The 27,501-nt window shown below is 39.2% G+C and overlaps 1 protein-coding gene across 1 annotated transcript; it reads left to right on the top strand.

Annotated features, from left to right (window-relative positions):
• Nucleotides 1-134: 134 nt before the first annotated feature.
• plekho2 (pleckstrin homology domain containing, family O member 2) lies at nucleotides 135-27,501 on the top strand. The gene is made up of 7 exons (XM_034867786.1): nucleotides 135-497; nucleotides 13,689-13,838; nucleotides 14,476-14,598; nucleotides 21,640-21,744; nucleotides 21,886-21,984; nucleotides 23,285-23,599; nucleotides 24,217-27,501. The coding sequence occupies exons 1-7, from the start codon at nucleotides 489-491 to the stop codon at nucleotides 25,561-25,563; spliced, it is 2,148 nt and encodes a 715-aa protein (XP_034723677.1). The 5' UTR covers nucleotides 135-488; the 3' UTR covers nucleotides 25,564-27,501.

The following is a 27,501-nucleotide window of genomic DNA, read 5'->3' as shown; positions in this document are numbered from 1 at the left end:
TGTCGGAGGATGCTGAGTGCAGCCGCATGTTGTTTTGTTTCTGTTTCAGCTCATAGCTCAGACCATCACGCTGAGAAATGCAACGGCTTGATGCAATGCACGCGGCTGACTAACTGTTAGCAATGGCTCCGGTGCTGAGTTCGAATTAGGATGCCTCGTATGATGCACACGCGCTGCTGCTCGTGTTGCTCCTCCTCGACAGACTTCGATTCGAAGAGTGTAGCCTAAAGGGACTTCAACCGGAAACCAAACTTTTTTCTTCGAACTTTTTTTGTTGTTGCTCTGAAGCAAAAGAGGAAAAAGGAGACGACCCCGTGATGTCATAAAGTACACGGTTCCTTATTTTCTTCATTTACTACATGGGCTGTTGGGAATGTTACAGCTGCCGACCAACAGGGGAGAAGTAAACCGTTTCTGGCGAGGATAAGGGCGACGTCGAGGGATTTTTGGCTAGTCAACACTCACTTAACGGATTTTGGTCCTTTATCATGGAAGATGTGAGTAGTCACTTCAGTCCCACCGTGCATACGGCTTCGCTTTTTGTAGCAGTTTATACCGTCTTTGCAATGTATGGGCTTTTAATTTGGACATATTTTAATGAGAGTGAACACTTCAGTAGGCATTCACTAAGTGATGTAGCTAATAAACCTAGGGAGCAAAATAACGTTACTCGCTTAAGGGCGCGACCAAGTTATCAGAGCAATGTTAGGGCCCATAGAATAGGTGGCAGTGCGAATTCAAACCGCTATTTTCGTGATAGCCTACATGTAATAGTAGCCTACTTAGAGAAATAAGTTACATTAAGAGTGTATGGCGATATATACTGTCTGTTGCAGTCATTCTAAAGTCTACATTATTTGGCACAAATTGCACCTGCCCACCTGTCAATGTGTTTCATCAACTTCTTGGACAGAAATCTATGAGCAACTTTAAGCGACTGTAGAAAGCGGCGTACTCTATTTAAAAATATTAAATTTTAAATTAGCGATAAGTGTGGAGGTAAACATGTAACACTTAAAACAGAAATTCAGACCTTGTCTGAGTCAGATGTGTCCTTTGGTAAATTCGGCATTATTACCACCCCCATTTAGCACATACGTGAATTGCATTTCAACATTTAGTATTTGCTTGCACACGCTTAACGGTTGATTTTGTCAGGGGAGGATTTGGGGATAAATTATATCTTAAGGTTGACATTTCGCAAATGAAATATACCTAATGGATTGTACCTATGCCGAATCCGTCACGATAGGCAAATATGTCAAATAAAGGGTTAACTAACGTTTATTAACGTTTCCTGTGTTCATGATAACCACGTAAATTTTGATTTGTCATGTTTATGATCGATGCTTGGCGTGCCGTTGTCAACAGAGTTTTGCAGTTTAAATTGTGACATCTGATCCTAAAACATAGACACATTATACATAACCTACGCTAATTTAACAGTTTATTTAACTGCATACCTTAATGAAAAGTTGATATTTTGAGGAAGCCAACCTTTTAGAAAAAGGAAGTGAAGTAGAGACTACTGGCATGTTACTACCTACAGTATACAGGGAACTTGTTGCAAACATTTTCAAGCATGCTGGACCCCGCCCTTTGACAGCAACATTGACAACATTTAGCTGCCTGCCCTCAGCCGTCCATATTTTTGATAATTAAATACAGCTTTTCTTTATCTTTTACTTGCCTACATTAGGACATAGGATATAGGACACATAGGGTCACTCTCCAGTCCAGACTATAAAAGGCTATAACCCACATATAACCTATTTATAGGCCTACATTCTCCCTTATTCTCACATTCATCTTCATCATCGTCCACCATAATCAAAGTGTGTTGCCATGTAGTGTACATAGTGAGAAGTATAACTGAAGGAATCAAAATTAAGTGTTAAAGTCAACTGAAGGCTAAGTAGAGTTTATGCTACACCTATTTCCAGATTTGTAAGTGATTCAAACAGGATCCACCGAACCTTAATGTCAGTGTCATGGGGGTGGAGGTGTGATCGATAAACCTGTAGTTTCAAAGGTTGCAGCTTTCATTATTTCATTATTACTTTTTCCATGTGTCAGTTCAGGATGTGTCAGAATGACAAATGCCATTCAATCATTTACTTTAATCCTAAACATAATTTATGGACATTTTATGATGTAAGAAGATGACGTCCAGTGTGACTGGAGAGTCCCAAAGTGCAGCTGGGCGAGGGCTATTAGGACTTAAACTGCCTGGAAAAAAAACCAAAGGGAGGGAAAGGGAGTCCGTGAGGCTTGATATATTAGTGGGGAGTGCTCTGAAGTCACACTGAAATTAAAATCAGGGTTTCCAAGGGGTCTTAAAAAGTCTTAAAAAAGTCTAAAATTTCAAAATCCCATTTGTAGTCCTTAAAAAGTTCTAAATTTGCTGAAGTAATGTGTTCTAGGTCTTAAATTTCATTCATAATGCTTTTAAAAAGGTCTTAAAAAGTCTTAAATTTGACTTGGTGAAACCTGCAGATGCTCTGAAGATGTGTTTTTTTTCCAAATTGATCACGTTGTCTACCTACAACTGATGATTATTTCTCAAGTTAAAATAGTGCTTTTGTGCCAGGTGACATATGAAGCATATCAAAACATTGCAATGATGATGCAAATGCACGTTAATGCCGCACTACAATTAATTTTGCTTTCTTTAATAGCCGTTATATTTTGGAAATTAAATTTAAAAAAGTCTCTTGTTTCCGCTTTCGCCTACTTATATCTGTCTTGATTGACACCCGCCATGTCTGTAAAGAAAGCGGAAATTACCTAAAACGTCATTTTATGCCAAGGGAATTGTCAGCAGGTCATACAGTAGGATGATATGCTCCTGTGTAGCACCCTGCAATCCCAAAAGATGTTTTTCAACCCCTTGTAAAAATAGAAACATGTGCCCAAATATTTGTGGTATATAGTTTGTATTTTCTATATTTTTGTGTGGATATTGTTAGGGCTGTCCTCGACTAAAGGAAGTCTTGGTCAGGTCGGCTTCTCGCTCACCCAGTAGAGTGTGTGCCCCATGTAGGCTGAGTCCTTTGCAGCGGCCCGGGTTTGAAACCAACCTGCGGCCCTTTGCTGCATGTCATCCCCTCTCTCTCTCTCTCTCCCCATTTTGATGTCTATCCAGTGTCATTAGATGATATCACATGTCATTTAGGTGACGCTTGTATCCAAAGCTATATCCAATTAAGTGCTTTCAACCCTAAAGGTGCAAACTCCAGACAACAAGTAGTAAGTTAAAGTACATTACCTTAAATTATCAAAACTATGTTGCAGTCAGAAGAGATCTGTTTATTTTTTTTGTTTTTTAAGATGTTTTTTTGGGGTCATTTTCAGATTTAATTTGGATAGGACAGCAGAAGACATGAAAGGAGAAAGGGTTGAGGAGAAAACCTCTGTACATCGGCGCCTGCTCTACCAACTGAGCTATCCGGGCGCCCATACGTTTCTTGGGAATAAATCATTTAGAATGAAAAAAAAAGCATTAAAAGGACTAATATACTAGAGAACTCTTAGTCGACTAAGACCAAAACAACCGATTAGTCCACTAATCGACACATAGGGGGCAGCCCTAGATATTCTACTCTCATATGTAAAGTAGGGCTGCACAATTAATCACAATTTTATCCTAAATACAATATGGACTAGTACATTATCCAAATTGCAGGGGGCACAATATTTGATAAAGGCAAAATATGTGTCAAACCATTCTGAAAAGAGGATGTTAAGAAAAACATCCTTGTTTGGTAGATCCTCCCAAGAATCACACTATTCAACATTTTTGGGATTTTAACATTTTCAAAGAAAATGAGAATAATGTTACAAAACTGATCATTCCCTCCAATGTAAATTATATAATCACAGTATCAGTGAAAACTAACCACTATCAGTTATTTTCCTCATAGTGTGCAGCCCTACTCTAAAGCTGAACTGAAACTAGTGCTTGGTGTTTGTGACTGGAAAGATTGTTGCTATGATCACTCATTACTTGGCTCGCTGTCCATTGACAGCTGTTTTGCTCAGTTCTCTTCACTTTCCCGTTCCCTCCTCTCTACTTCACATTCTGCTTTATCTTCTTTATCTTTCACCCCTGAAAACCACTGTGGCCCTTCCTTGTCTCAGCTCTGAGTCATCCTTTTCTCGCCATCCCACTGACCCAGAGTGCATAGTGTGACGTGTTTGCCTGACCCGTTCAGCAATGAGGAAACAGACTGGCACATTATGTGTCAGGCAGAAAACAATTAACCCTCTCTCGTAATCATCCTGCTATCCAGGCCTCTGCTACACAATGGATGTGTGTGTGTTTGTGTCTGCATCGTCTTGCTGGGGCACCGCTGACAATTTCTGGGAAAGTGCTTTTATGAAAAAGAAAGTGTCCTAGATAGTGAATGCATGTGTGTGTTCTTGAATTTGTGATAAAAAAGTACTCAATTCAGATGGAAATTTGAGGAAAATGCTCTTTTGGAAGACATTTAGTTCATTTCTAAATACTGAAAAATAGGGCTGTAATCTCCCACTCGACTAGTCGATTAATTGGTCGATACGTTCTGGCTTGACCAAAATTCTGATTGGTCGATTTTTTGCCATGTTAATCTTATGAGGTGGAAGCTTAGACCTTCACGGTCTATGAGAGGAAAGCACTAATTGCTAATGGGCAATGGACAGAGCATCTCTGTTTTACAGGTAACAGTCCGTCTTCAGAACACCCCCCTTGTTTTCACTTTCTTTTGGATTAGCCCAACCCACTGGGGACAGATTGAAGAAAGAACTAGAAAGCCTTGGTTTAGTGGTTGGCTGAATATTTATTTAATTGTGAGTGTTAATTTACAGTCAGTCCTCCGCCTACCATGTCAAAGACATCGTCAATGTGGCAGCATTTTACAAAAATAGATAACGGAAAAAAAGTTTAAGGCAAAGTTTGCAAGTAACAATTTGCATATCGCAGCTCGACTACAAACATGGCATATCACCTAAAAACAGTAAGCTAACTTTTCTGCGTTAGGTTGCCCTGTCTGTTTTGAGTAGGCTATATGGACATATTAGAATTGGCATATTTCATAGTCTAATAATTGTTTTATAACTATAGGCGCAACCACCCGCAACAACGGTAGCGTTCCCCAGACACACCCAGACCCTGCTGGATGTTAAGCCTCTTAAATATACAGTATATAATAAAGTGGACGTGCCTTTTGTTTTTAAGAGTATAAGCTTTAAATGAATAGTCTATTCGTGTTTCAGCCGCGAAGTCAAGCTCCTATGTTCAGCCGCTCCGTTCGAGGACATGCACAGAGCGCTAATGCAGCGCTGTCAGAGCCGACAGACGAGTGTCATTTTAGTGCAAAATAATGAGTTCAAAATCGTTTAATATACTGCAAATAGCCTAACAGGACAAGTACTGCAGGACACTACAGTTAAGTAATCTAACGTTTTTTCTCGTTTTCCGCCCCTCCGCACCCCCCCCAGTAGATTTTTAGTCGAAATTTCAGGACTTCAGTCGACCAAGATTTTCTTTGGTTGATTACCAAAGAAAATGCATAAAAATAGGGAAGTATTGTTGTTGTTCACCTCTTCGATACTTCTCCATGTCCGTCCGACGCACATATAGAGTTGCACAGCGGGAGGACTTACTTCAGGTTTCTGGAAGTGAAAGTCCTGTTCTCTTTTCTACATAACCAATGCCGGGTGACTGACAGCTAGGATGGGCATGGAATTCTGGCTGAAACCTCAGTACAAACAATGCAAGCCTGTGTACATGACTAAATCTCCACAGTGCATTTCAGTAAGAGGCAAAATCACTGAGCGTCAGATTATGTGCACCGAAGAGTATAAGTTAAAGAGTAACTACCATTTTTTCAACCGGGACCTTATTTCCCCATGTTTTTGTGTGTAACTGATTGATAAGAACAACAGTCTTTGACATTGGTCCAGTATTAGGCGTGACCGCTGTAACAAACACTATCCAAGTGCCATCGAAAGAAATTATTCCAATCATTTCTGCAGGGTCTTCAAAAGTCTAAAAAAATCAACAAAAAAAGTCTTAAATTTGCTTAAGTATTGTGTTATAGGTCTTACATCATTTTAAACAGGTCTTAATTTTTCTACGTCCATATATATATATATATATATATATATATATATATATATATATAGAGAGAGAGAGAGAGAGAGAGAGAGAGCGACAGAGAGAGAGAGAGATAGATTATTATTACTCTGTTGCTTTTATTTAATGTAATAAGATTATTTAATTGCAAGTACATTTGTGACTCTGCATTTAGTTGTAGTTTTATGTCGTGATTTAGGTCTTACTTTTAATTTATAAAGGTCTTAAAAAGTCTTATATTTGACTTGGTAAAACGTGCAGAAGCCGTGATTTTAGAACGGTACTTAATGGGGAAGAAGACAACATCAAAATTCAGTCAGAGACCATTTAAAGGAAATGGTTATAGAGTGACATTTTGCAGAAAATGCTGTTTTTCAGGGCACTCAACTTTAACAAACTAACCCTTTAAAACTTAGTTAAAACAACAATAGATGATAAACAACGATAAATACAGCACATAATGTGGAGGTTGCGGAGGGTGGAGTAATAGTGACCAGTGTCAAGCGCTATAGCAACTGCACTTTGTATAAGATTGGACATGACTTGTCAGCTGACGCCATGACTAACACTCTGCTTCATTAGTCTCATCAGTTTTTTTGCTGCCATTTATAGATTTTATAAAATATGTCACCATATGTGGGAGGAAGCATTTGTGCATGCTATTTAAATCATTTAGTCTTATCAAGGGAGGTATTTAATATTCCACTTTGTTGTGCAATGACATTTCAGAAGAATTTGGTGACCAAAGCATAAAACAGGAAGTGAGTCATGGGGATGATTAGGTAGACTAATGCTTTGTCCGTCTTCTGTCTGTATACAAGGCTGCTTCTTCTAGAAAATAGAGCTGAAACAATAAGTCAATTAATTGAACAACATATAAAGAGAATTGGAAACAATTTTGGACGGTCTAATTGTATCTAAAGTAAGAAGTGCCACAGTGGTTCCTGCGTCTCCAGTGTGAGGATTTGCTACTCCTATCGTTTTATAATTGTAAACTGAATGTCTTTGGACAGTTGCTTGGACAAAACAAGACATTTTCGGCTCCAGATAATTGTGATGGGCATTTGTCTTTGTGGAAAAATGAGAGATTAATCAATAGTGAAATAATCATCAGTTGTATCTTGGATTGAACGATATTGTGTTTTAGCATCAACATCACGATGTGTGCATGCGCAACAGTCACATTGCGGGATGTTGCGATGTTGACGCTAATCCTTTTTCCTGCTTGATAGAAAAGTAAACTCCCACCGTTCTCCTGTAACATGATTATTACCGTCCAACCCTCCCCCTTTAAGACAGGTTGCCATGTGGGCAGCGTGTGTATGTGACGTTAGTCTTGTGGGGTTTGTTATGGGGAGTTAGGCTCTCTATGTGTAGAAAGGTACCGTAGACAGCGGCTGCCGCTAACACAGTGATGTTTATAGTTTTGGACGGGTAGTCACTGAAGTTAGAGTAGTCAGTGTTTTATGTTCACTGCAAATACAAACTAAATCACCTGATTATTGCAACCTAATCAAATCGCTGCTACCAGCCAGACTAAAGCTAATATAGTTAGCCTATAGAAACAAGCAGAAAGCTGCTACCAGCCAGACAAAAGCTAATATAGTTAGCCTTAAGAAACAAGGTGTCCGTTCGTCCCAAAATCAAAATCCAAAATCACTTCAGAAGAGTAGTCACAACGCTGACTTGCTTTGGTGTTTGTAAAGCATTAAAGTTTTACAAAGATTGGTTCACATTAGAAAAGATCCCTTTTCATATTCATCTTCTATGTAGATGCACTCCCCTACAAAATCACCACAGTAGTCGAGAATGATTTATTATTTCCAAATAGTGCTATTCATATCATGTTTTAAAAATTACTTTGTCTTTTTTCATATACAGTATACAGTATACATTATTATTATTATTATTATTATATTCACACATGGCCTTGACAACATTATAAAAATAGATTTCCTCCCTGCTTGAGTAATCAATCGTTAAAAAAAAACAAAAAACAGATGAACACCACTGCTAACCTTTTTCACCACCATCACATGAGGTTACTTTTTTGCATTTTAGGCCTTTATTTGATAGGACAGCTTAGACATAAAAGGGAAGAGAGAGGGTGCATGACATGCAGCAAAGGGCCACAGCCCGGAATTTAACCTGCAGCCGCTGTGGCGAGGACAGCATAACAACATGTCCACAGAAAGAAGTTGGGAAGGACTGTGTGTACAACTGATTTAGTGAGACACAAATAAGATGTTCTAATAAACTGTATCTTACTGCTCTTACTGCAGCAGCTTTCACTGCTGTTGATGCACAGAGCAGCCATGTTGGATTTCTGCGAGGTTGTCCGACTTCCCAACTCAGAATTCTGATTTCAAGGGCAGAGTTTGCGACTTTAACCAAGGAAAATCCAACCTCCGAGTACACATAGAACGCACTATAATCTTTCATTTCATCCAGATGGCACGCCATTGTATAGTGGAAGTTATATTGGAATAACCATACTGTTTTCTTTGTAAAGTCCTTTCAGATGGCATACTGGGATTCATGGCTCTAGTTAGCTACAGAAACATAAACTCTGATTAGACATACAAATTTGTAGACTTTGCATCTGTGACGTCATTAGTTTGGGGAAACGCAGATCTCCGGGTACATCAGCCATTCATCATGTACTGTACATTTGAAGAGAATTTGGGAAACTTTCCCTTAATTTACCAGCTAATGCTGGCGGTAGCTATCTAGCTTGGTTAGCACAACGCTGAATAAGGCATTTCTAGGTGACCAAAAGATTTTAATTAACTTTGATGAAGTAAAAAACACACCATGAGAAGGTTAAAGTTTAAGATGAAAATACGGAGAACACCCAAAAACAAGATGAGGTCTATTTTTACGTCCACAGTGTTAGCCTGGTTAGCATTGCTAAGCCTCTGTCCTGATTGACAGGTCCTAAAGCATCCCCTGCTTTATTGTCTATTTTAAAATAAATGGGACCATAATACACTGAATGAACATCATTTTGTATTAAAGAAGACTTGAAACTAGCATTTGAGGTCATCTGGACTTGAGATGTCAAAGGGGGTGTGAAGGAAAATGTATACACGTTAAATGAGCCGGTGTTCACGCTAGGCTAAAGGCGAACCCCATGTCCGCTCCCTGGACAATTAACTACTTTTTTTTTACACAGTTTTGTTCCTCTATGCACTGTATATAGATTGATGAAAATTAAGTCTCTTATCTAATAGTTTAGCCTTGAGTTAGCAAATAGAACTGTTAGCTTCTGCATTGGCAGAACAGCCAATCTGAAATGACCTGTGATTGGCCAAAGTCTTCCGTCATAGGCTAGATTACCTAAAGCCTTAAAACTGAGCCGAGAGGTGGTGCAGAAGTCTAGTTTTTTCTCAGACTACTTGCATTTCAGTGTGATGAAAGATTATTTTGGATCTTTTGCCCAACAACGCCAAAAATAAACTTCTTCCTAAAGCTTTGATGGCTCATTTCAAAAATTTCAAATTCCAAACTAAACATATGCCACAACAGAAAAATTAATAACAAAACTTATATCCATGTCAGTGTCTTTATCCTAGTGTTAGCAACCACATCAGCACTTTTGGGCCCACCTGTGGTGTGATATGTAGAACTGATAAACATTCAAGTAAGCAGGAGAGTTGCGTTCATTGTGTGCTTGTGTGCTTAAGAATCCCAATGCGGCCCTGTACAATGAGTAGGCCTGTATCTGTTTCTGATACTAGGATGTGGACAGTTTTATGAACTCTGCAGTTATGTGTGGAGCACCCCAGCCATTTATTGCAATAGATCTGGCAGTGACAACACTGGCAGCAATGACACAAAACAGGAAGTTAATCCTCACGATGGAGTCAAGCTTTTTTGTGTAGCTTTAGTAAAACGGAAGTGGTGACCTCGGTGATTACCCAGTAACTTGTGTTTCATTACCAGCAAACCAGCAAAAAAAAAAATACATTCATCCAGCTCCACTGTCTTTTCCCAGCTCTAACAGTCAGTGGTTATTGAGGGTAAAATGTGAGCTCCACTGAGGCTTGTGGTGACTTCAAGCTGCGAGGCCGGTCAGCGTGAAATCCAATGAATACCAGATGCTCCCTGACCTAAAATTTCATCAGAAACACATGTCTGCTAAGGTGTGCCTCTTCCCCGAAACCCTGCGCTCTGTTTTCTCTTCCTCTTTTAAGACCCAGCTTTTATAACTGCATTACCTCTTGTCTCTGCAGGTTATTTCAATCTGCACAATGGTAGATAACAGAACAGTTGACTTTTCCATGTCAACCACAACACAGCAGATAGGACAGTTTTTAGATCGCACAAGCATGTGTGGGCAGTTTGGGGTAAAAGTGTTGGTTAGGTCTATGTTTCGGGGCAGAGCAGACTTCCTGTGTTAGTCCAAAATTGGAGCCCCTTAACCTACTATGTGAGCTATACTAGTCAGCTGAGCCCTGAGTAATGGAAACCTCGCACTGCTGCTCTGTTGCAAGGGTTTGATTTGATGAGTTCCACCTCGCCCCATCAATTCTTTCCATGTTCACCCGTGTCAGAGGCCACTATGTGCCCGAGGGTGCTTTTCTGACTTGCACAATGAGGCTGGCTGCTTTGTCTTTATGTCGTGAACTTATCCTAGTTGCACTATCCATAAAGTGGTTTCACAAAGTAACTTTTTTATTTATTTTGCCCTTCTCATTCTCGGTTTGGCACGTCCACGCTTGGCGTTCCTTTCTTTGCAGCTGCACAGCTGTTTACCAAGTTGAGACACACTTGCAGTTACAGTGAAAGTGGAAAAACAGTTTAATGACCTCCCACCTAATCTCCAAAAAGAAAAAAAAGATATCCTGTGTGGAAGTTCCTCCAACAGAAACAAAGGCTGTGCATTTTGCAGACACCTGCATTTTGTCTGGATGAAAAAATGAGTATCTGGGTTCACACAGAGCTTACTTAGCAAATCTATATATACTGTATATACTGTACATGCAAACAGTCTATTTTTCATAGCGGTTGACAGCACTGGTGTAGTCCGCTTGGATTCACAGCAGTTACCTTACAAAGGGGACCAAGTTTCAGTGGGAAAATAATCAACACTTTCACTTCCATTAGCTTAAATTGGTTGCTGAAGTAAACACCAATCCATGCTCCTTTAAGTGTAAGTTTCACATTCAGCCATATTTGGTTTAGTCTCGCTAAACCAAATATGGCTAAACCTTCCTTCTCAGTGCTGTGGAGGAGGGTCGGGCTAGGATGGGAGAAAAACATGCTCTGGTTTATAGTCATTTCTTTAAACCAGTCACAATCGCCATGGGCGGTGCCAAGCACTGGATAGAGCCACAGTGCCGCCACAAAATAGCCTCGGGAAGGAACTTGTTTTGGTGGAAACTGTGTACGTGTTTTAGTCGTGTGAGAGAAAACTCAGATTGGACAGATAGTCTAGCTAGCTGTCTTGATTTACCCTGCAGAGATCAGAGGAGCAGTTAACCATAGTCCTCAGAAATCCACCAGAGTTTAGAACACCAACACAAAGAAAGAGGAAGATAACAGACATCCAGTCAAAATGAGGAACATCCGCAGAGCAATTCCGGTAGTGGAACATTGTTGATATACTGTAGACTATATGTGATGATAATGATGAGCATACGTAGAAGGTGGTTGGTTGGATAATTCAAACATAGATTCAAAATTGATTTGTGGAACCACAACAAGAGTTTAGCAACAAATTGCCATGGTATTGCCACCACAGTTAACTTTTCCTGTTTGTTGCACACAACCACATTGTGGCTAAAGTGAAATCAACAAACAAGAGCGTACGGAGGACATTGTTGAAGTGGGCTAACTGGTTCAGTGGTTTGAGAAGTTTGCATGGATGTTTTGTTTTTTCTTTCTGAAATTGAAAAATTGAAATCTTTTGTAGTCTTTTTAAGGTGTTCTTTGCATCCTTCATTACCAGAACACACTGGTATTGATTGTATATGTATGCACTGGCTGAACACAGCATGCACCAGTCTGTACCATTACAGTAAGTGTTTCAGTTCCTTTACATTTTGCTCACAGTTTCATTATTAATCCTCACAGTAGTGTGTGTTTTGCGTGCGTAGCAACTGCGCTGTCATGCTCTTTATTTTTACCCTGATACTGCCCTTTTTGTGGCTACTTTTTTAGCAGACGTGACATGCTATCACTCACCTCATCTGTGGAGAAATAGCGATGAGACCAAACATGGAGGAAGCTAATGTGCAGAGCAAAGATCAAAATAAATACTGCCTAAAGGTGAAATAGTCTGTGGTGAGATGTGTCAAGAGGCACTGGGGGCAGAAATGAAAACGTCTGATAAAAAGTGAGGGCTGCCAAACTAGCAAAAACACCCAATGTAAGAGGAACTCACTGCACAACCTCGATCGGAGCTTAACGTGATGGCACAGCCACATTTCTTCTTAGGAACGTCACCATGTTTTACGTTATAGAACTGGGAGTGGTTGCAAGCAGTATTTTGTTAAAACTTCTGCCTAGAATGTAGGAAATGATTGGTCACACTGCCCTAGAGCATAGGGGCAGATATCATTTGATATTGAAGATGTCAATATATTTTGCTGATTCTTTTATGGAAATCACTTAAACACATGAATGTCAAAACAGGAAGAAGGCATAACATACTAGCTGAAGTCTATATAACTAATGAGTTATTCAGAGTATTGTGTGACACGCACATTTACTCAGCCATAACATTATTTGTGTCTGAACTTGAAAATGAGCATAATATGAGCTCTTTAAGTTAATATTGGGCTCATGTGATGCATATTCATAAATATAATAATATGGAGCCCAGAAGAAAATCGATGGTATCTTTATAGGTTAATAGAATAACTTGTCAGGTTACATGGCTTGTATTTCCCAAAACGTGTTGACTCTATTTATGGCAATCTTGACCAGGACTCCCTGGGAGAAGAGTTACTGTAACTCAACTGGACTTTTCCTGGTTGAATAAAGGTCTACCCTTGTGTGGTCTTCTCGTCAACCTGGAACATTTTGTTTTTCTGGGTCAAAATTTAAACTAAAATTGGTCGAAAGTTTCTTGAAGTTTTTGTTCTTTTTTCCCAACTTTTTAAAATGCTTTTTATAGTCATTTTGTCAATTTTTTTCAATGTTCATTCGTATTTCCCCCCCCCCCCAAAATGCTTTAAAATTTAATAAAACACCCAAATTCAATAAAAGTAATGAACTGATCTATTATATATATGATAGATTATATATGATTTATTTTATGGAACTATCCACATTATTTAAAAAAATTTTGACAATGTAATTTTCTGATAAAGAAACTTGATCCCAGGACAACACTTGGCTTAGGTCAAATAAAAAGTGTTTGGATTGTACAGATTTTATAATATGCTGGTATAGTTCACTATTTAGTCAATAGTTCAATACTTTTCTAGTACAGATATACTTTGTAATACCACTTAGTAACAATGACAAACTGAAAGTGATAATAGCAGTCTGCGCTATGCTATTACACCGGTGTGTGTGTGTGTGCGTGTTTGAGTTTGATTTCCTTCCTCTATCGTTGCAGGGTGCAAAAGGGGACCCAGCCCAGAGTAAAGAACCAAAGTTCCTGGGTAAGGCCGGCTGGGTGAAGAAGGCCTCTGGCAGGCTACTGGCCAGCTATAAGGATCGCTACGTTCAAGTGGAGAAGACAGAGATTGTGGTGTATGAAAATGAGGTACACTACTATTTCTGCCACAAGTTATCTCCCTACATGAATAACTTTGACTATCACATCACATTACTGCACAGTGTCATGTTACTGGTGGAGTGTCAGATTTGTGTTCTGCTTTTTTTTGAATCACAGAAAGCTCTAGTCCAAACATAAGTATAATACATTCACATCATTGTTCAGAATATTAAAAATGCAAAGATTAATCCATTGACTGTCAACTATTACATATATCACCAACTATTTTGATAATCAGTTTGAGTAATTTCTTTATGAAAAAAGTCTAAATTCTCTGATGTCAGCATGTTAAATTTGAATGTTCTAGTTTTCTTCTCTCCTTTGTGAGGATGTGAGGACTTTAAGTGACTTTAATGTTTCAATATTTTCTGACATTGTTTAGCCCAAACAACTAATCCATTCATCCAGAAATTTTTCATCAGATTAATCGACTATGAAACTAAGTGTTAGTTGCAGCCCAACAGACTATACAACTTTATCAGGCTGAGTTTACAAGGACAATGCGGTAGTCGTTAGTAGAATGTTGATTTGGTGATATGAATAAAATGCTAAAATTATGTAATCTTTATCCCTTAAATCAAATGACCTAATTGGCAAATCATTTACCAGTGAATTTGTGTTGCAGGACCTGCAGAACTGCTTAGAGAGGCTTGACCTGGAAAACTATGATAAATGCCATGAACTAAAGAGCCCCTTTAAGAGGAAGCACAGACTGATTCTGATCCGATCACCCAAGTCTGGAAATAAGGTGAGCTAAGAAATTCTTTGGGAGAAAGTTGAATTTTGGGTACATGCTACGGTAAGTAATCAAATAAGGCAGTATTTGAATAGAATTGGTGTGTTTGCTCACATAACATAGCTTTAGCTGTAGGGCTGGGTACTGATTTCAATGCTTTATAAGCACCGACCGAATTGCTTCTAAAGTATTGAGGATTGAAAAATGCCTCGTCATCTAATACATAGAGGGTAAATCTCATCAGCTTCAGTGAGCTAATTAGCATGCATCATGCTTCTACCAAGATCTAATTATGTCTGTGATAGGCTGTCTAGCCTTAGCTAGGCAGTAAACTGGAGAGACCAGGCGGGTCAGAGCAGGAGAAGACCACAGAAGGAGATTCAATTCAATTTTGCGGAAATAAGTAAATGGAAAGGAAAAATTGACTGTGCGGAAGGAAGAGGAGGCTACAGATTCAGAGAAAGGACCAGAGGCAGAGAGGGATCAAAAGGAGGCAGATGAAGATGACAGGGAGGAAGAAGAGGCTGCAGATTCAGAGAGAGGACCAGAGGCAGAGAGGGATCAGGAGGAGGCAGATAAAGATGAAAGACAAATAAAATAAAAACAATATATAGTAGTGCATCAACAGAAAATGTTGATATACGTAGTTGATTGTGAAACAATAAACATGATCTTGACTTTGAACTACAGTACATGCAACAGTGTAGCTACTGGTTTACTTTGACTCCATACACAATAATGGCCTGCTTCACGGCTGGTGATAATTTCACATTTTAGCATATTAGAAATAATCTCTGGTTTTAAGTTAAGGCTGTGTGCTTTATTTTACTGGTGCAGTCAAAAGATAATTGATTGGCTACATATTGAAATATTCAATAATTACTCTGTAGCCACCAAGTCCTGTGAAAGATTCGATGTAAACGTTATGTTAAACATTTGTGCATCTGTTCTGTCTCTTGAATGCATTTTATGCTGAGGCTATTGTAAATACATAGATTTCCACTGAGTCATGCAGAAGCCTGATTTGTTATTATGGAAGTATAGGCTATATGCTCTTGATGATAGCGATTTTGCGATTGTTGCTTTGGGGCGGGGGCCTTCAGTCTTGTTACCCTGTTTGATACTAATAGTAATGACCATTCCTGACGCGGTTTGTCGGAAGGGTGTCCACGTTTAAGTCAAATTTCAAAACTCAAAACATTCTGGAGCTGCTTTTGATGTTTAAATAATGTGTGTAATTTTAGTGTGGAGTTTTGTGTGTGAATTTCTTTTTAAACTGAGTGTTGCAAAAATGTGCTATACAAATAGAATGTATTATTATTATTATTATTATTATTATTATTAGGCAAAAATTAAATGCTAATAGAACAGTGTCAAAGTCTTTCATTGTCTTCCAGAAATCCATAGTGTGGCAAAAGTCACATGTAAAATCACAGCCATTTGAGAGGACTGCTGAGTTGTAACTGATGACTTGTCTATAATTCCAGCCAATAATATCTATATACTGTACACATTAACAGTTTTGTCTACATATTTCCAGACTTATGCACAGATTTACTGTTTTGGCTACACATTTACCAACAAATGAAGACTAACAAATTCCAAAAGTCAAATATAATTTTAAAAAATCAACGCTATTGAAATGCTGAAATTCCTTTTTGAATGGGATTTTTTTTTTTTTAATAGGTTGGCTCACGCTGATCTCCCTCTTCTCATGTCTGATAAACAATATGTTATGGGAGTGAGAAACACAAGGCATTGTGATCTAACGTTACGTACCAAGTGACGTTAGTACGGGGGGGTTAAAAGGCTGCGGCTGTAAATTGGAAGAAGGATGGGGAACAGTTTTAACATGACTTTAAAATCAAAACATATACCGGGCCAAAATGCTCATGTTAGCTCGTGCTGGTTTCTTAACTGCGTTGCGAGTTATAGGAGCTTAGCTGGGAGCTTCATGGAGACAGCTAAAGCTAATATTAGCTGCCCTACAGTTAGCATTGACGTCATATGCCTTCTAACAGCTTACTTCTCAGTAATGTGACAATCTGCAAGAAACAGATTGCTTATAAATCACTAAAATAGTAGTGTCAGCACCGTTTGGCTTAGTTATCAATGTCATTAGCATTGTGGCTAACACTATTGTTATTTATTTTATGACAAATTGTTATGTCTGTGCTTTCTAACATGATGTCACTAACCGAGCACCGTTAACCATTACAACTGAGCCATTTAAGTACACCTGCCAGATAATGTTAAATAACTGTTTTTATTCTATTTTACAAATGACAGCTGGTCAAAATGGTAGTGTGAGAGGCTCAACAAGCGCCCGCATGCAAGGTAACGGTTTGTGGACGAGCGAGGTAGAGAGTTGGCAACTGAAGACAGCCAAGCGGCATTAAAACAAAGCCAATAAACCTTTTTAATCTGAGTATGCGCGACTCAAATCTGAACTCAACTTACATTGGGGAGTGACAGATGCAACAAAGAATAGGCTATATATCAAGCTACAAAATAGCCCTAAAGTCATAAGTTAGATAGAAGTACAAAGAGTCGTTTGAGGATGACTTTGAACTAGAGCAGGGGTCTTCAACGTTTTCCAGGCCAAGGACCCCCAAACTGATGGCGAGATAGAGCGGGGACCCCCTAATTATATATATTGTATAAAATTGTGTTATATCAAACTGAAGTAAGTAATGTCTATTACATATGGAGTAATGTAACGAAAGTAATTTCGCCCTGGGATTATTAAAGTATTTCTGATTCTGATTCCTCGTTGATGGGACAGGTGTTGTGAATGAAACGGTGCCCAGCTTGAAAGAGCTCCTGTGTGTTGCTGAATGTGTGCATTGATGACTGAAAGACATCTTCTGCCTCCATTTATCTGTTTACCACAGTGTGTTGAATTCATGTTAATGTGTATTTAAAGACATTTCAATTAGTGGTAAAAAAAAGTCTAATCAACCAAAACTTTCGCGACCCCCATGCAGTACCTCCGCGGACCCCCTAGGGGTCGCGGACCCCCTGTTGAAGACCCCTGAACTAGAGGATTCATCCCGTCTACTCTTAAGTCGCTCCTCCAAATTTTTTATTCCTTCTGCCATCAGGTTATTATTTTAGACAGTAGCCACTTTAAATGTGATCCCTATCAATATCTTTATCAGTATCAATAATTGTTTATTTAAATAATATATTTTATACATCATTTGGCGGAATGTATCATCTTTATTTGAGAAGTGCTCAAACTTGTGTTGTTAAATTTCCCTTATGACCTTAAAATTCTGGTTCTTGGGGTATACTGTATGTAAACTACAAAGCATATTGAACCAATCCACAGCGCAGTTACATTTAATTAGTGTAACTAAATGGCATTCTTTGGACAACTTATCTTATAGAGAGAGGAATTAGATATAGTATGCTATTAATCTATCACACATTAACGTGAGTAGACAGATAGCATTTAAGTCCTTGCTTAAAGAAGAACTCTTCAGGAGCAAAGTCTGGCCTATATTCAGCCATGCAGCTTTGATGTGTCTGAAAGCAAACATTACAGTAACTTTTGTTAGAGTAGAAATAAAAAAAAGAGGATATGTCTGTCAATTTTTACTTGTTAACATCTTGGTTCCTTGACTGGTTGTTGCAATAAGTGTAGCTCTAATACAGTAAAAGAAGATGTGAGTGCAAATTATGATTTACAAATACCCTGGGGACTAAGCACTCCCTGTCTTTAGATCCTAGTAACATCCCTGTTTTTTACATATTTACAAATGCGATTACCACACACGGATTCTGAATACACATTTGCAGTTTCTCTACACATTCACAAGTCTATCTACATGTTTAGAGATTGATTTACACATTTACAAATCTGACTATGCACACATGGATTGAGATATAGTTGCACAACTATCCGCATACATGGCAAATCGTTTTGCTACTGTAATAACCCCATAGCAGCACCTCTTCAGCACAGTTTCCCAGTTTTGAGTTGTTGTCACTTCCTCATTGAGGTCCGTTGTTATGGTGCTCTACCAAAGTGAGTCTTTTGAAATACTAATTATTTATCCAGGGTAGGCTTAATAACCACATATGCTGTGGTACCCCCGCAGATAGTAACTGGGGAAACCTGCCCCAGCCTTACCTGTCAGCATCTCCACACTAGAACAGCTGGAAGGGCAACTCAGCATTTAATAATGAGAAACATTTTAATACCCAGCTTTAACCTGTCAGTCTGAGGTCTGAGCCCTCTACTTACAAGCCACAGGCTTGTCTAACCTTTACACCACAGCTGCTCCCTCCACACAGTATTGCAGTACTATTTCCATTTGCTGAAATTATAAAATACTCCGCATCAACATCGCTATGTGCACATGCTTGATAGTCATATCGCAGGACGATTTTGACAGTAAATCTTTTTTGCTGCTTGAAAAATTGAAAAGTTTACTTTTACTGGTCTCCTTTTACATGATTATTACCGGCCGACCCTTCCCCTTTAAGACAGGTAGCCATGTGGGCAGCGTGTGTATGTGACGTTAGTCTGGCGGGGTTCGTTATGGGAAGTGAGGCTCTCCGTGTGTAGAAAAGTACCGTAGGCAGCAGCTGCCGCTGACACAGTAATCCGCATAGTTTTGATGGGTAGTCAGGGGAACTACAGTAGTCAGTGTTTTATGTTCATTGCAAATACGATCTAAATCTCCTGATTAATGCAACATAATCACGTCTCCCAGCAATTATCCCCCGCAGAAAGCTGCTACCAGCCAGGCTAAAGCTAATATAGTTAGCCAGTGTATAGTTACAATGTTTTAATTGCAACAGTTGATATCGCAACGATGATTAAAAAAAAAAATATATTGCGCGATATCGGACTAGATATCGTCTTAGATATTGGATATATTGTAATATTGTGTTGTCTTTTCCTGGTTTTAACGGCTGCATTACAGTAAAGTGATGTCATTTTCTAAACTTACCAGACTGTCATAGCTGTTCTATTATTTACCTTTACCGACTAAGTCATTAAATCATTTCTGGAAAATATTTATTAAAAATCTCATCGTGTAAATAAAATTTTGTTAAAGCACCAATAGTCAACCAGACAGTATCGTCGCAATATCGACATTGAGATATTTGGTCAAGAATATCATGATATTTGATTTTTTTCTATATCGCCCAGCCCTATATTGTATATAGGGATAAATTTGCTCTACCCCTGATGGCGATAGAGCAAATGCCTACCAATCAGAAGGTTGGTGGTTAGAGCTGTGAATGTTTATCTGATGAGCAGGTGGTACCTTGTACGCTAGCCTCGGCCACCAGTGTGTGAATGTTTGTGAATGCTGAATGGTTCCTGTAATATGTAAAAGTAATAGTGTTCTTGGATTACAGTAATAACAACAAGTTTTAAATAGATGATGATGAGGATTATAAAACTCATTCTGATAACCTTGGTAAAGACAAGAAATGCATAGCAATCTGTGGAGTTTTTGACCGTTATGTACTAGGGCTTGGTATTGCCAATGATTTCCCTAACTGATTGGATTCTGATTAACGGGCGATTCTAGGATCAAATCAGTAATTTCACTGGATAACAATGAATATATGTATTTAATATTATAACAGAGGATAAATGCAATATGTTGAATAAACTACAAAAGTCTCTTTATGGACTACCAGAATCAAATGAAATGATAATGAGGCTTGAGGTCCTGATTTGGATTACATTTCAATTACAATTTAATTTGAAAAAAGGGAAATATCAGTTACAATACCAACTTAGCTTGCATACTCCAATGGATTATCAGAGAAGTTCTGCTCTTAATAATACAAGCAAGAAGCAACCCTCAGATATTTCTAATAATGCACCAGGTTAATGATGACCTTAAGAATTGATTCCCACAAAGTTTCTTTTACTCAACAGGAATCAAAACTAGCATGACAGTCATTACATTTTGGGATTGTATTAATCAATATTAGACTCAAACAAAGATTTTAATTTGAGAATTGATTATTTCAAGCCAGCCCTACTATGGAGCTACTATTTCTACTTTTTCAATGAGTTGTTTTTTTCTCAGCCTAATGAAAACTGAGACTAAACCTAAGTGTTTTTGTACCCATAGTCTTTGTCATTTTTCGCAATAAAGGGAAGTAAAAAAGGGAAATGTTACACAAGTGCGAGTTAATATACCATCATTTAACATTTATCATTTCCTATTTGTGAAACCCTGAGTTTACTCAATCCGTGGTAGTTTGTAGTCTATAGGAGTGGTTCAGTGTGAATAAAGTTGGTGGGTGGGGGGTTCTGAACAGCTACTTGGCTGCCTCTTGCTTTCTCCGGGGTAACCCTCTGCAGCTCTCTCTCTGCGTGGCGGAACAATTTTATTAAAGCAGCCCAGCAGTAGCGTATCTCAAACCCAACCAAACAACCTGGGGCTGCTTTTCCACATTTAAAATAGTTAAGATAGTCAAAAATGTGTGAAGTTTGAAGAGGTAGAGTCATAGTGATGGATGAGTTCTTCTGATGTAAAAGAAAAAGAATTTGGAGAAAGGAAACAACTTTGATCCGCAATGTTATTTTGGAATAACTATTCTTAGCATTATAAGCAGAATGACTATTAAAAAAATGTGAGCATCAAGACAAAATTAAATATCTGATGATTGTAGTTTGCCCCCAGTGAACTTCTTTAGCAAGTTTTGCCTTTGCAGATTAGTTTTTGGGCATTTTTTAGAACTTTATTTGTAAAGGACAGCTTAGACTTGAAAGGGGAAAGAGAGAGGGGGGGGGATGACATTTGGCAAAGGGCTGCTGGGTGAGTTTTGAGTGTTATTTATTGTCTGCTCTTGCTTTTCCAATGCTTTAGACACATATATGATAAAAACTTAACATTTTCTTGAGGGAGGACCCCAAAACAACCCTGTCAAATACTTATGCAAATACACCTAAGTCTTCCACAAACCAAATACTGCTATAATAATAGCTGACACTGTTTTATGTAACTTTATGTATTTTTTATTAACATGTTAAACATGTAAAAATTGATTAAATACAAATGTGACTGACAGGTCCATGATGTGAAGTTCCAAGCTCAGACTGCAGAGGAGAAGGAGGCTTGGATTAAAGCTCTGGTCGATGGCATCAATCGAGCAAGGAACAAAGTCTTTGATGAGGTAAACATCTGTGTCATGGCCACACAGAATCATAAGTGTCTCCCTCTTCCAGTCAGTGACATCCTCACAGAGTTTGTGTACACTTTTAGCTATTAAAAGCTCAAATGGCAGAAGCAATGAATGGGTTTAATGTTTTCACAGGTGATGGTGGATGAAAGCAGTAATTTAGAGCATGTTACTCGGACAAGGCCTAAAGCGAACCGTAACCGGCGGCCACCGACCAGGATACACATGAAAGAGGTTTGTGTGTGTGAATGTGAGAATCCGTTCATGTGTGTGTGTGTGTAACAAGACACTGCGTGGTTAGCTCTGCAGCTCACTTACTTTAGTAAGTGGGTTTAGATGTGGATCTCATCTCTGTGTTGAGTTTCTTGTTCTTCTTGTTTGGATGGGTCTCCTTTTGGTTCACGCACGCACACACACACACACACACACACACACACACACACAAACACATTCACACTGCCACATACGGACATACCTACTGTACACACACACGGACACACAAGCAGACATACACGCACACGGCCACACACACAGAAGGTATTAATGTGTGATTTCCGTTAGCGTCTGCTAAATGACTAAACTAAACCATTCCTGTTGATGATTTTGTGCCAGATTGATATTTACATACAGTAGTTCACATAAACTATAACTAAATTACTATTTAGTAACTAACTAAAATAAATATAAATTACACACACACATATATATATATATATATATATATATATATATATATATATATATATATATATGTATATATATATATATATATATATATATATATATATATATATATATATATATATTTTTTTTTTAAAACATCCTTCTATCCTGATCTGCTTTTGTTTTAGTGTGTGGTAATACAGTATAAACCCTGCACTTCCATGTTTTCCTGATCTCTTGGCCATTTTTAGATAATAATCATTATTCCAATTACTGTTTAACAGAAATATTGTTGTTCACTAAATAATTACATCAATTCTACTTTGCTTCACCTTGTTTTTTGACTGCTGTTCAGCTTCTTTCAACCAAAGTCAACACATTCATAATCACTTCCCTTTCTGGTAGACCTTTATTGTGAAACATCTTTGCAGGAAGTGCTGAGTTTCATTGACAGCAGCTTAAAGGCAAAATGGAAATGATTGGATCACAGCTGGGAATGGAAACTGTATTGCTCTTCAAAAGAAATACGTAGGATTAAGTCCTTTTTTCCCTAATCATTAGGGCCATGTGAAATGGATTAATTGATTTCTAAGGTTTAAAGTCCAAATTCAAAGTTTTCTTCATAATTTGGCCAGAAATAAAGTCAGAATTCTAAGATTATTTCTAATAAGAAATCTGAGAAAAGATTTCAGAACTCTGTCTCTAAACATAAAGAACCCTAATCATCCTCCGCACGGGTACGACATGACTCTTCCCAGCCTTTTTTTTTTATTAACAACAAGTCCATATGTTTGTGTAACACAACAGAATTGGTATGTTGGTTTTTAATTAAATTAAATGTCTTGTCTGTGTGATATCTTTTTTCTTCTAGGTAGCTGATATGTCATCTGATGGTACCCAGCGTTTGGATCTTGATCTTGAGAATGCCTTAATGCCTAATGGGACCCATCAATCCAGTGTTGATGGCGCTCAAAGCCCAGTAGAGCCACTCAAAGTCCCAACTCCTCCATCCAATGCCAGTGAAGCTGCGGAGCAACAGTCAGGCGCTAAGGAGGAAGCTCATACTGAGCCAGAAGTCAGCCCCCAGAAAAAGGTCATCAAACCTCCCATGCCTCCTATCAAAGAGGCTAAGCCCAGTTCAACAGCTGAGGATGAACTGGATAAGGATGATGGCCCAGAGAAAAAGGTGGGAAGGGGGGAGGGTTTCAAGCCAGAGAGGAAATCACTCTGCGGTGGGAACAAAATACTTTCACCCAGGAAACGCTTCTTTGTTCCTAAGAAGAGTGTTTTAACCCAAACCGTGACTTTTCTTTCCTAAACTTAACTAGTTGCTTTCTGCATGACACTCACTTTTTTCTCGCCTAAACTCCACTACCATGGTCCCTGAAAGGAGCGTCATCTGGCGTTGCCTGTAGCCAGCTCAGAGTCACCTTTTGGCGGCTAAACACATCTACCAACTGCTTCTAACACGACTGTAGAAACAGTTAAACACAGCGTTGTGCAATATCACTATTATCCGTTCAGGTTACAGTGCTTTGGTTAGTTTAAAATACTTCTTTTCTAGACATATAATACTGTATATGGTCAATTGGTGAAGTAGCATTGATCACTTTAAGGGGGGCAAACATTGTGTCTCCACCTTGGATAAAAATAATCAACAGAGGCAGGGAAATAAAGACCAAAAAATGGGGAATCCCGCGCAACCCCTGCAGGAAATCACACCCTGTAAATAACGCTTGTAATGCAATGCAGAAATATTTGTGTATTTTTTTCTGTTTAAAATATTATGTCATTTTTTCTAAGGTCCCGCCTATGTCTCCATGTAAAGAAGCAAAGCCCTGTCCCTCGCCTTTTGAAGAAGCTCAAGAGGAGGCAAAAGCTGAGAAGAATCCTGATGCCAAGAAGAAGACAGGTCCACCACCAACCCCTCCCAACAAACCCAGCTCCAGCAGCTCCATAGGCAACCTTGCAGAGGCCCCGCAGACCAGGCCAAACTCCTACCCTCCAACCCCTCCATCAAAAGAGCAGAAACCCTCCCATCTTGCTGTAGAGCCGGCTCAAGTGGTCCAAGGCACGGCTGAAGAAAATAATGAGAAGGAAGAAGTCGATAAGGAGGAGGCGACAGAAACAGCTGTGGAAACAGATGAGCCAGACCGGTCTGTTTCTAAAGAAGCTCTACCCAGTGTCAGAGATGATGAACCTGAGAGTCCCAGCGACAAGTCCCTGGGACAGGTTTCTGAAGAAGAATCAGAAGAAACTATAAGTAGTTGTGTTAACAAAGTATCCGACGATGAGCCCTTCAGAAAGAGCCCCAGTGCTTCTTTACCCCCCAAGAAAAAGCCAGAGAAACCTGTTCAGCCCCACACGCAACACACAGACAACAGCACAACTTTAACACAGACTAACAAGGGACAGGACCCTGCTGCATTACTGCAAACTCCTCTAGCAGAAGAGGCACTACCCAAGAGTGAAGCCCGGCCAATAGTTGTCTCTTTGAACAACCCGGTAAATGACAGCCCCAGCCTGAGTCCGCTGCTCTGTCACTTGCCTGGGGAGAAGAAAAAGAAGACAGAGGAGAAGTCTGTAGACAGCGGTCAGCACTCGGACGCCGACAGCGAAGGCTCCGGGACTGAGGACACGCTGGCGGCTTCCACGGCCGCGTTGAGAGAAAGCCAAGCTGGTCTCGATGTGTTGGACGCCAGCGAGGGCGACATTCAGATCCCTGTTAGTTTCCGCCTGACACAGACCCGAGCCAAGCCTCAGGTTAGACCAAAGGTCTTTCCCCATCAGCACTCACAGCCTCCCACTCCTGCTCTCAAACCCTCAACCAAGGTCCGGTCTGCCTCCATTGGAGATCTGCTTTGTGATTCTCCAGTGTGCATTCAGGCGAGTCCGCATACTAGAGCTGGGGCTGGAGGCGGCGGTGCCCCTTGTGTCACGGAACTTGAGACTGAAGTGGCGCTGGAGATGGAAAAGACGAGGGAGCTCCTGAGAAGAGTGTCCCAGTCCCAGAGGGGAGGTGGCGGAGACAGTGTACCAGAGGATCTGCTGCTCACGGCCATGGAGAAGCTGAAGACAGCCGACAATGTCCTGAGGGAGGTCAATAAACTGAAAGTTGCAAAGAGCCCAAGCATCAGGAAGAGCTGGTGAATGAATGTCAGTCATAGCAGGTTGACTTAGAATTAACCATTTGCTAAACCCCTCTCCTGAACAGTGATTGTCCAATCATAGCTTAGCAACCTTAAATAGGCACAGCAAGCCTGTCAAGCTTTGGATTTTCATACTTTACGCTGTGCACGATATTCAGTTAGGGTTGCCACCCGTCCATTAAAATATGGAATTGTCCCAAAATTCTAAATAAAATAGTGTGTCCCGTTCATGTAGGAGCCAGAAGTCTGTATGAAATCAACGCGTGTGCGTGATCACGGAAGGCTTATATGATGTTGACGCGCCAACAGTGATATTTTCATTACGTAGAATTCCCCATGGGGTTGACAGAAACTACGCACTATATTTAATGTGTTTCATATTGTTTTGAACAACTTGCTGAGCTAACAGTAGCCTGTTTAGCTAGCTGATACAATATGCCTGCGTGGGAGCAAATTTTGAGGCACAAAGCTCCGTCAACGGTACAGAATAGTACAAGCTCAAACGCTGAGTCTACAAAATAAAAGGGTATAAAACCCATCACTGAATTAAATTAAATCAAAAAGTTAGCTGCCCGTCGTTTGTGGCTAGCAGGGTCGCTGTGGGAGTGATGGTGTAGAGGTGCTGCTGCTATCCCTTTCGGTTATGGCCGCTAGGTTTTCTGACTTAGGCCTTTTAGCCTGTGATTGATTAATGAAGAAATCCCAAATGCAATTTTGTGCCATGTTATAGACAAGCTAACGTCTGTACTGTTTACCCACTGGGAAAGTTACTATCTTCACTCATGAATGAGTGTCACCTCTTGGCACAATTGGCAGATTCATTCTGATCAAATTATGTGTTTATCTCACCAATCAAATTTTTTAAATCAAATTAAGATTTAATTATAATGAAAAAGGAGTATAAAATAAATGTGGGTCATTTTTAATTATGGTTGTAGTATGTCTACTTTTTGCTAAGCACCCTCCACGCCCCTAGTTCCCGGCAACCATATAGAAATAAGAAGCTGCTTTTGTCTTCCTCTGACTTAAATCAAAGCCTGACAGGTGTAGCAATAATAACGGATCAGGGTTTAGCAAACGGCCATATGATGGACTTGGGCAGAATGACAGAAATGTCTTATTTTTGAAGGTTATGCAGCACATGCAAGTGTTCACTCATTATTAATGAAGTGCAATTATTTTAACTTTCTCTGCAGCTAAAGGTAACGCTCAATGTTCTACTGTGTATTGTTGATTTCTTGTTATATATGAAATAATGGGACATCTTCAAGAAGGATTACTTGAAAGTTAATAAGAGAATTAATAATATAATGGCAAAGCAGTACTGCAACATACAAAAACGTAGTCAAAAGTGTTAATACCAAATGACACAACGTTTTAATAGTTTAATCTTCTTTGTGGATCCAAGGGGCCTTTTCCCACATTTTTAGATGCTATGTTTTTGCTGGCAGTTTATATGAGGGAATTTATATTGTACATATTTTAAACTTGTACTTGTTTACTAGATGAGGACCTAGCACAGGAGCTTTCTGAAATTAATCTTTTCAGACTAATCATGTAATTAAAGCAAAATAAAAAACTGCTACTCCACATATTTAGAAAGATTCCAGTTTTGATATTAACGTTATGATATTAATGTTAAGGGTATTGTACATAGCACAGAACAAAGAGCTTGTAGTAGCCCCTTTGGCTCTCATTAACCCGTCTTACAGTTCAACTTCACATTCATTTGATTATACGATCAATAGTAAGTCAACTCTTAACTCTGGAGAATTTCCCCTTTTTGTGTCCGATGCTTTTTTTAAAGATGCAATATAGTGTTTAAAACTATTTTATGTCATGCCATTTAGAGTAGGCAAGAATATTTTCAAACATTAGATATACTTTTGTACTGTTTGGTTAAGTGTGCTATTGCCGAAATAAACAAAGGGAAACTATC

The sequence above is a fragment of the Etheostoma cragini genome, chromosome 1 (genome assembly GCF_013103735.1).
Source record: "Etheostoma cragini isolate CJK2018 chromosome 1, CSU_Ecrag_1.0, whole genome shotgun sequence".
NCBI lineage: Eukaryota > Metazoa > Chordata > Actinopteri > Perciformes > Percidae > Etheostoma > Etheostoma cragini.
The sequence above is the reverse complement of the archived record's forward strand: the minus strand, read 5'-3'. Positions and strand labels throughout refer to the sequence as shown.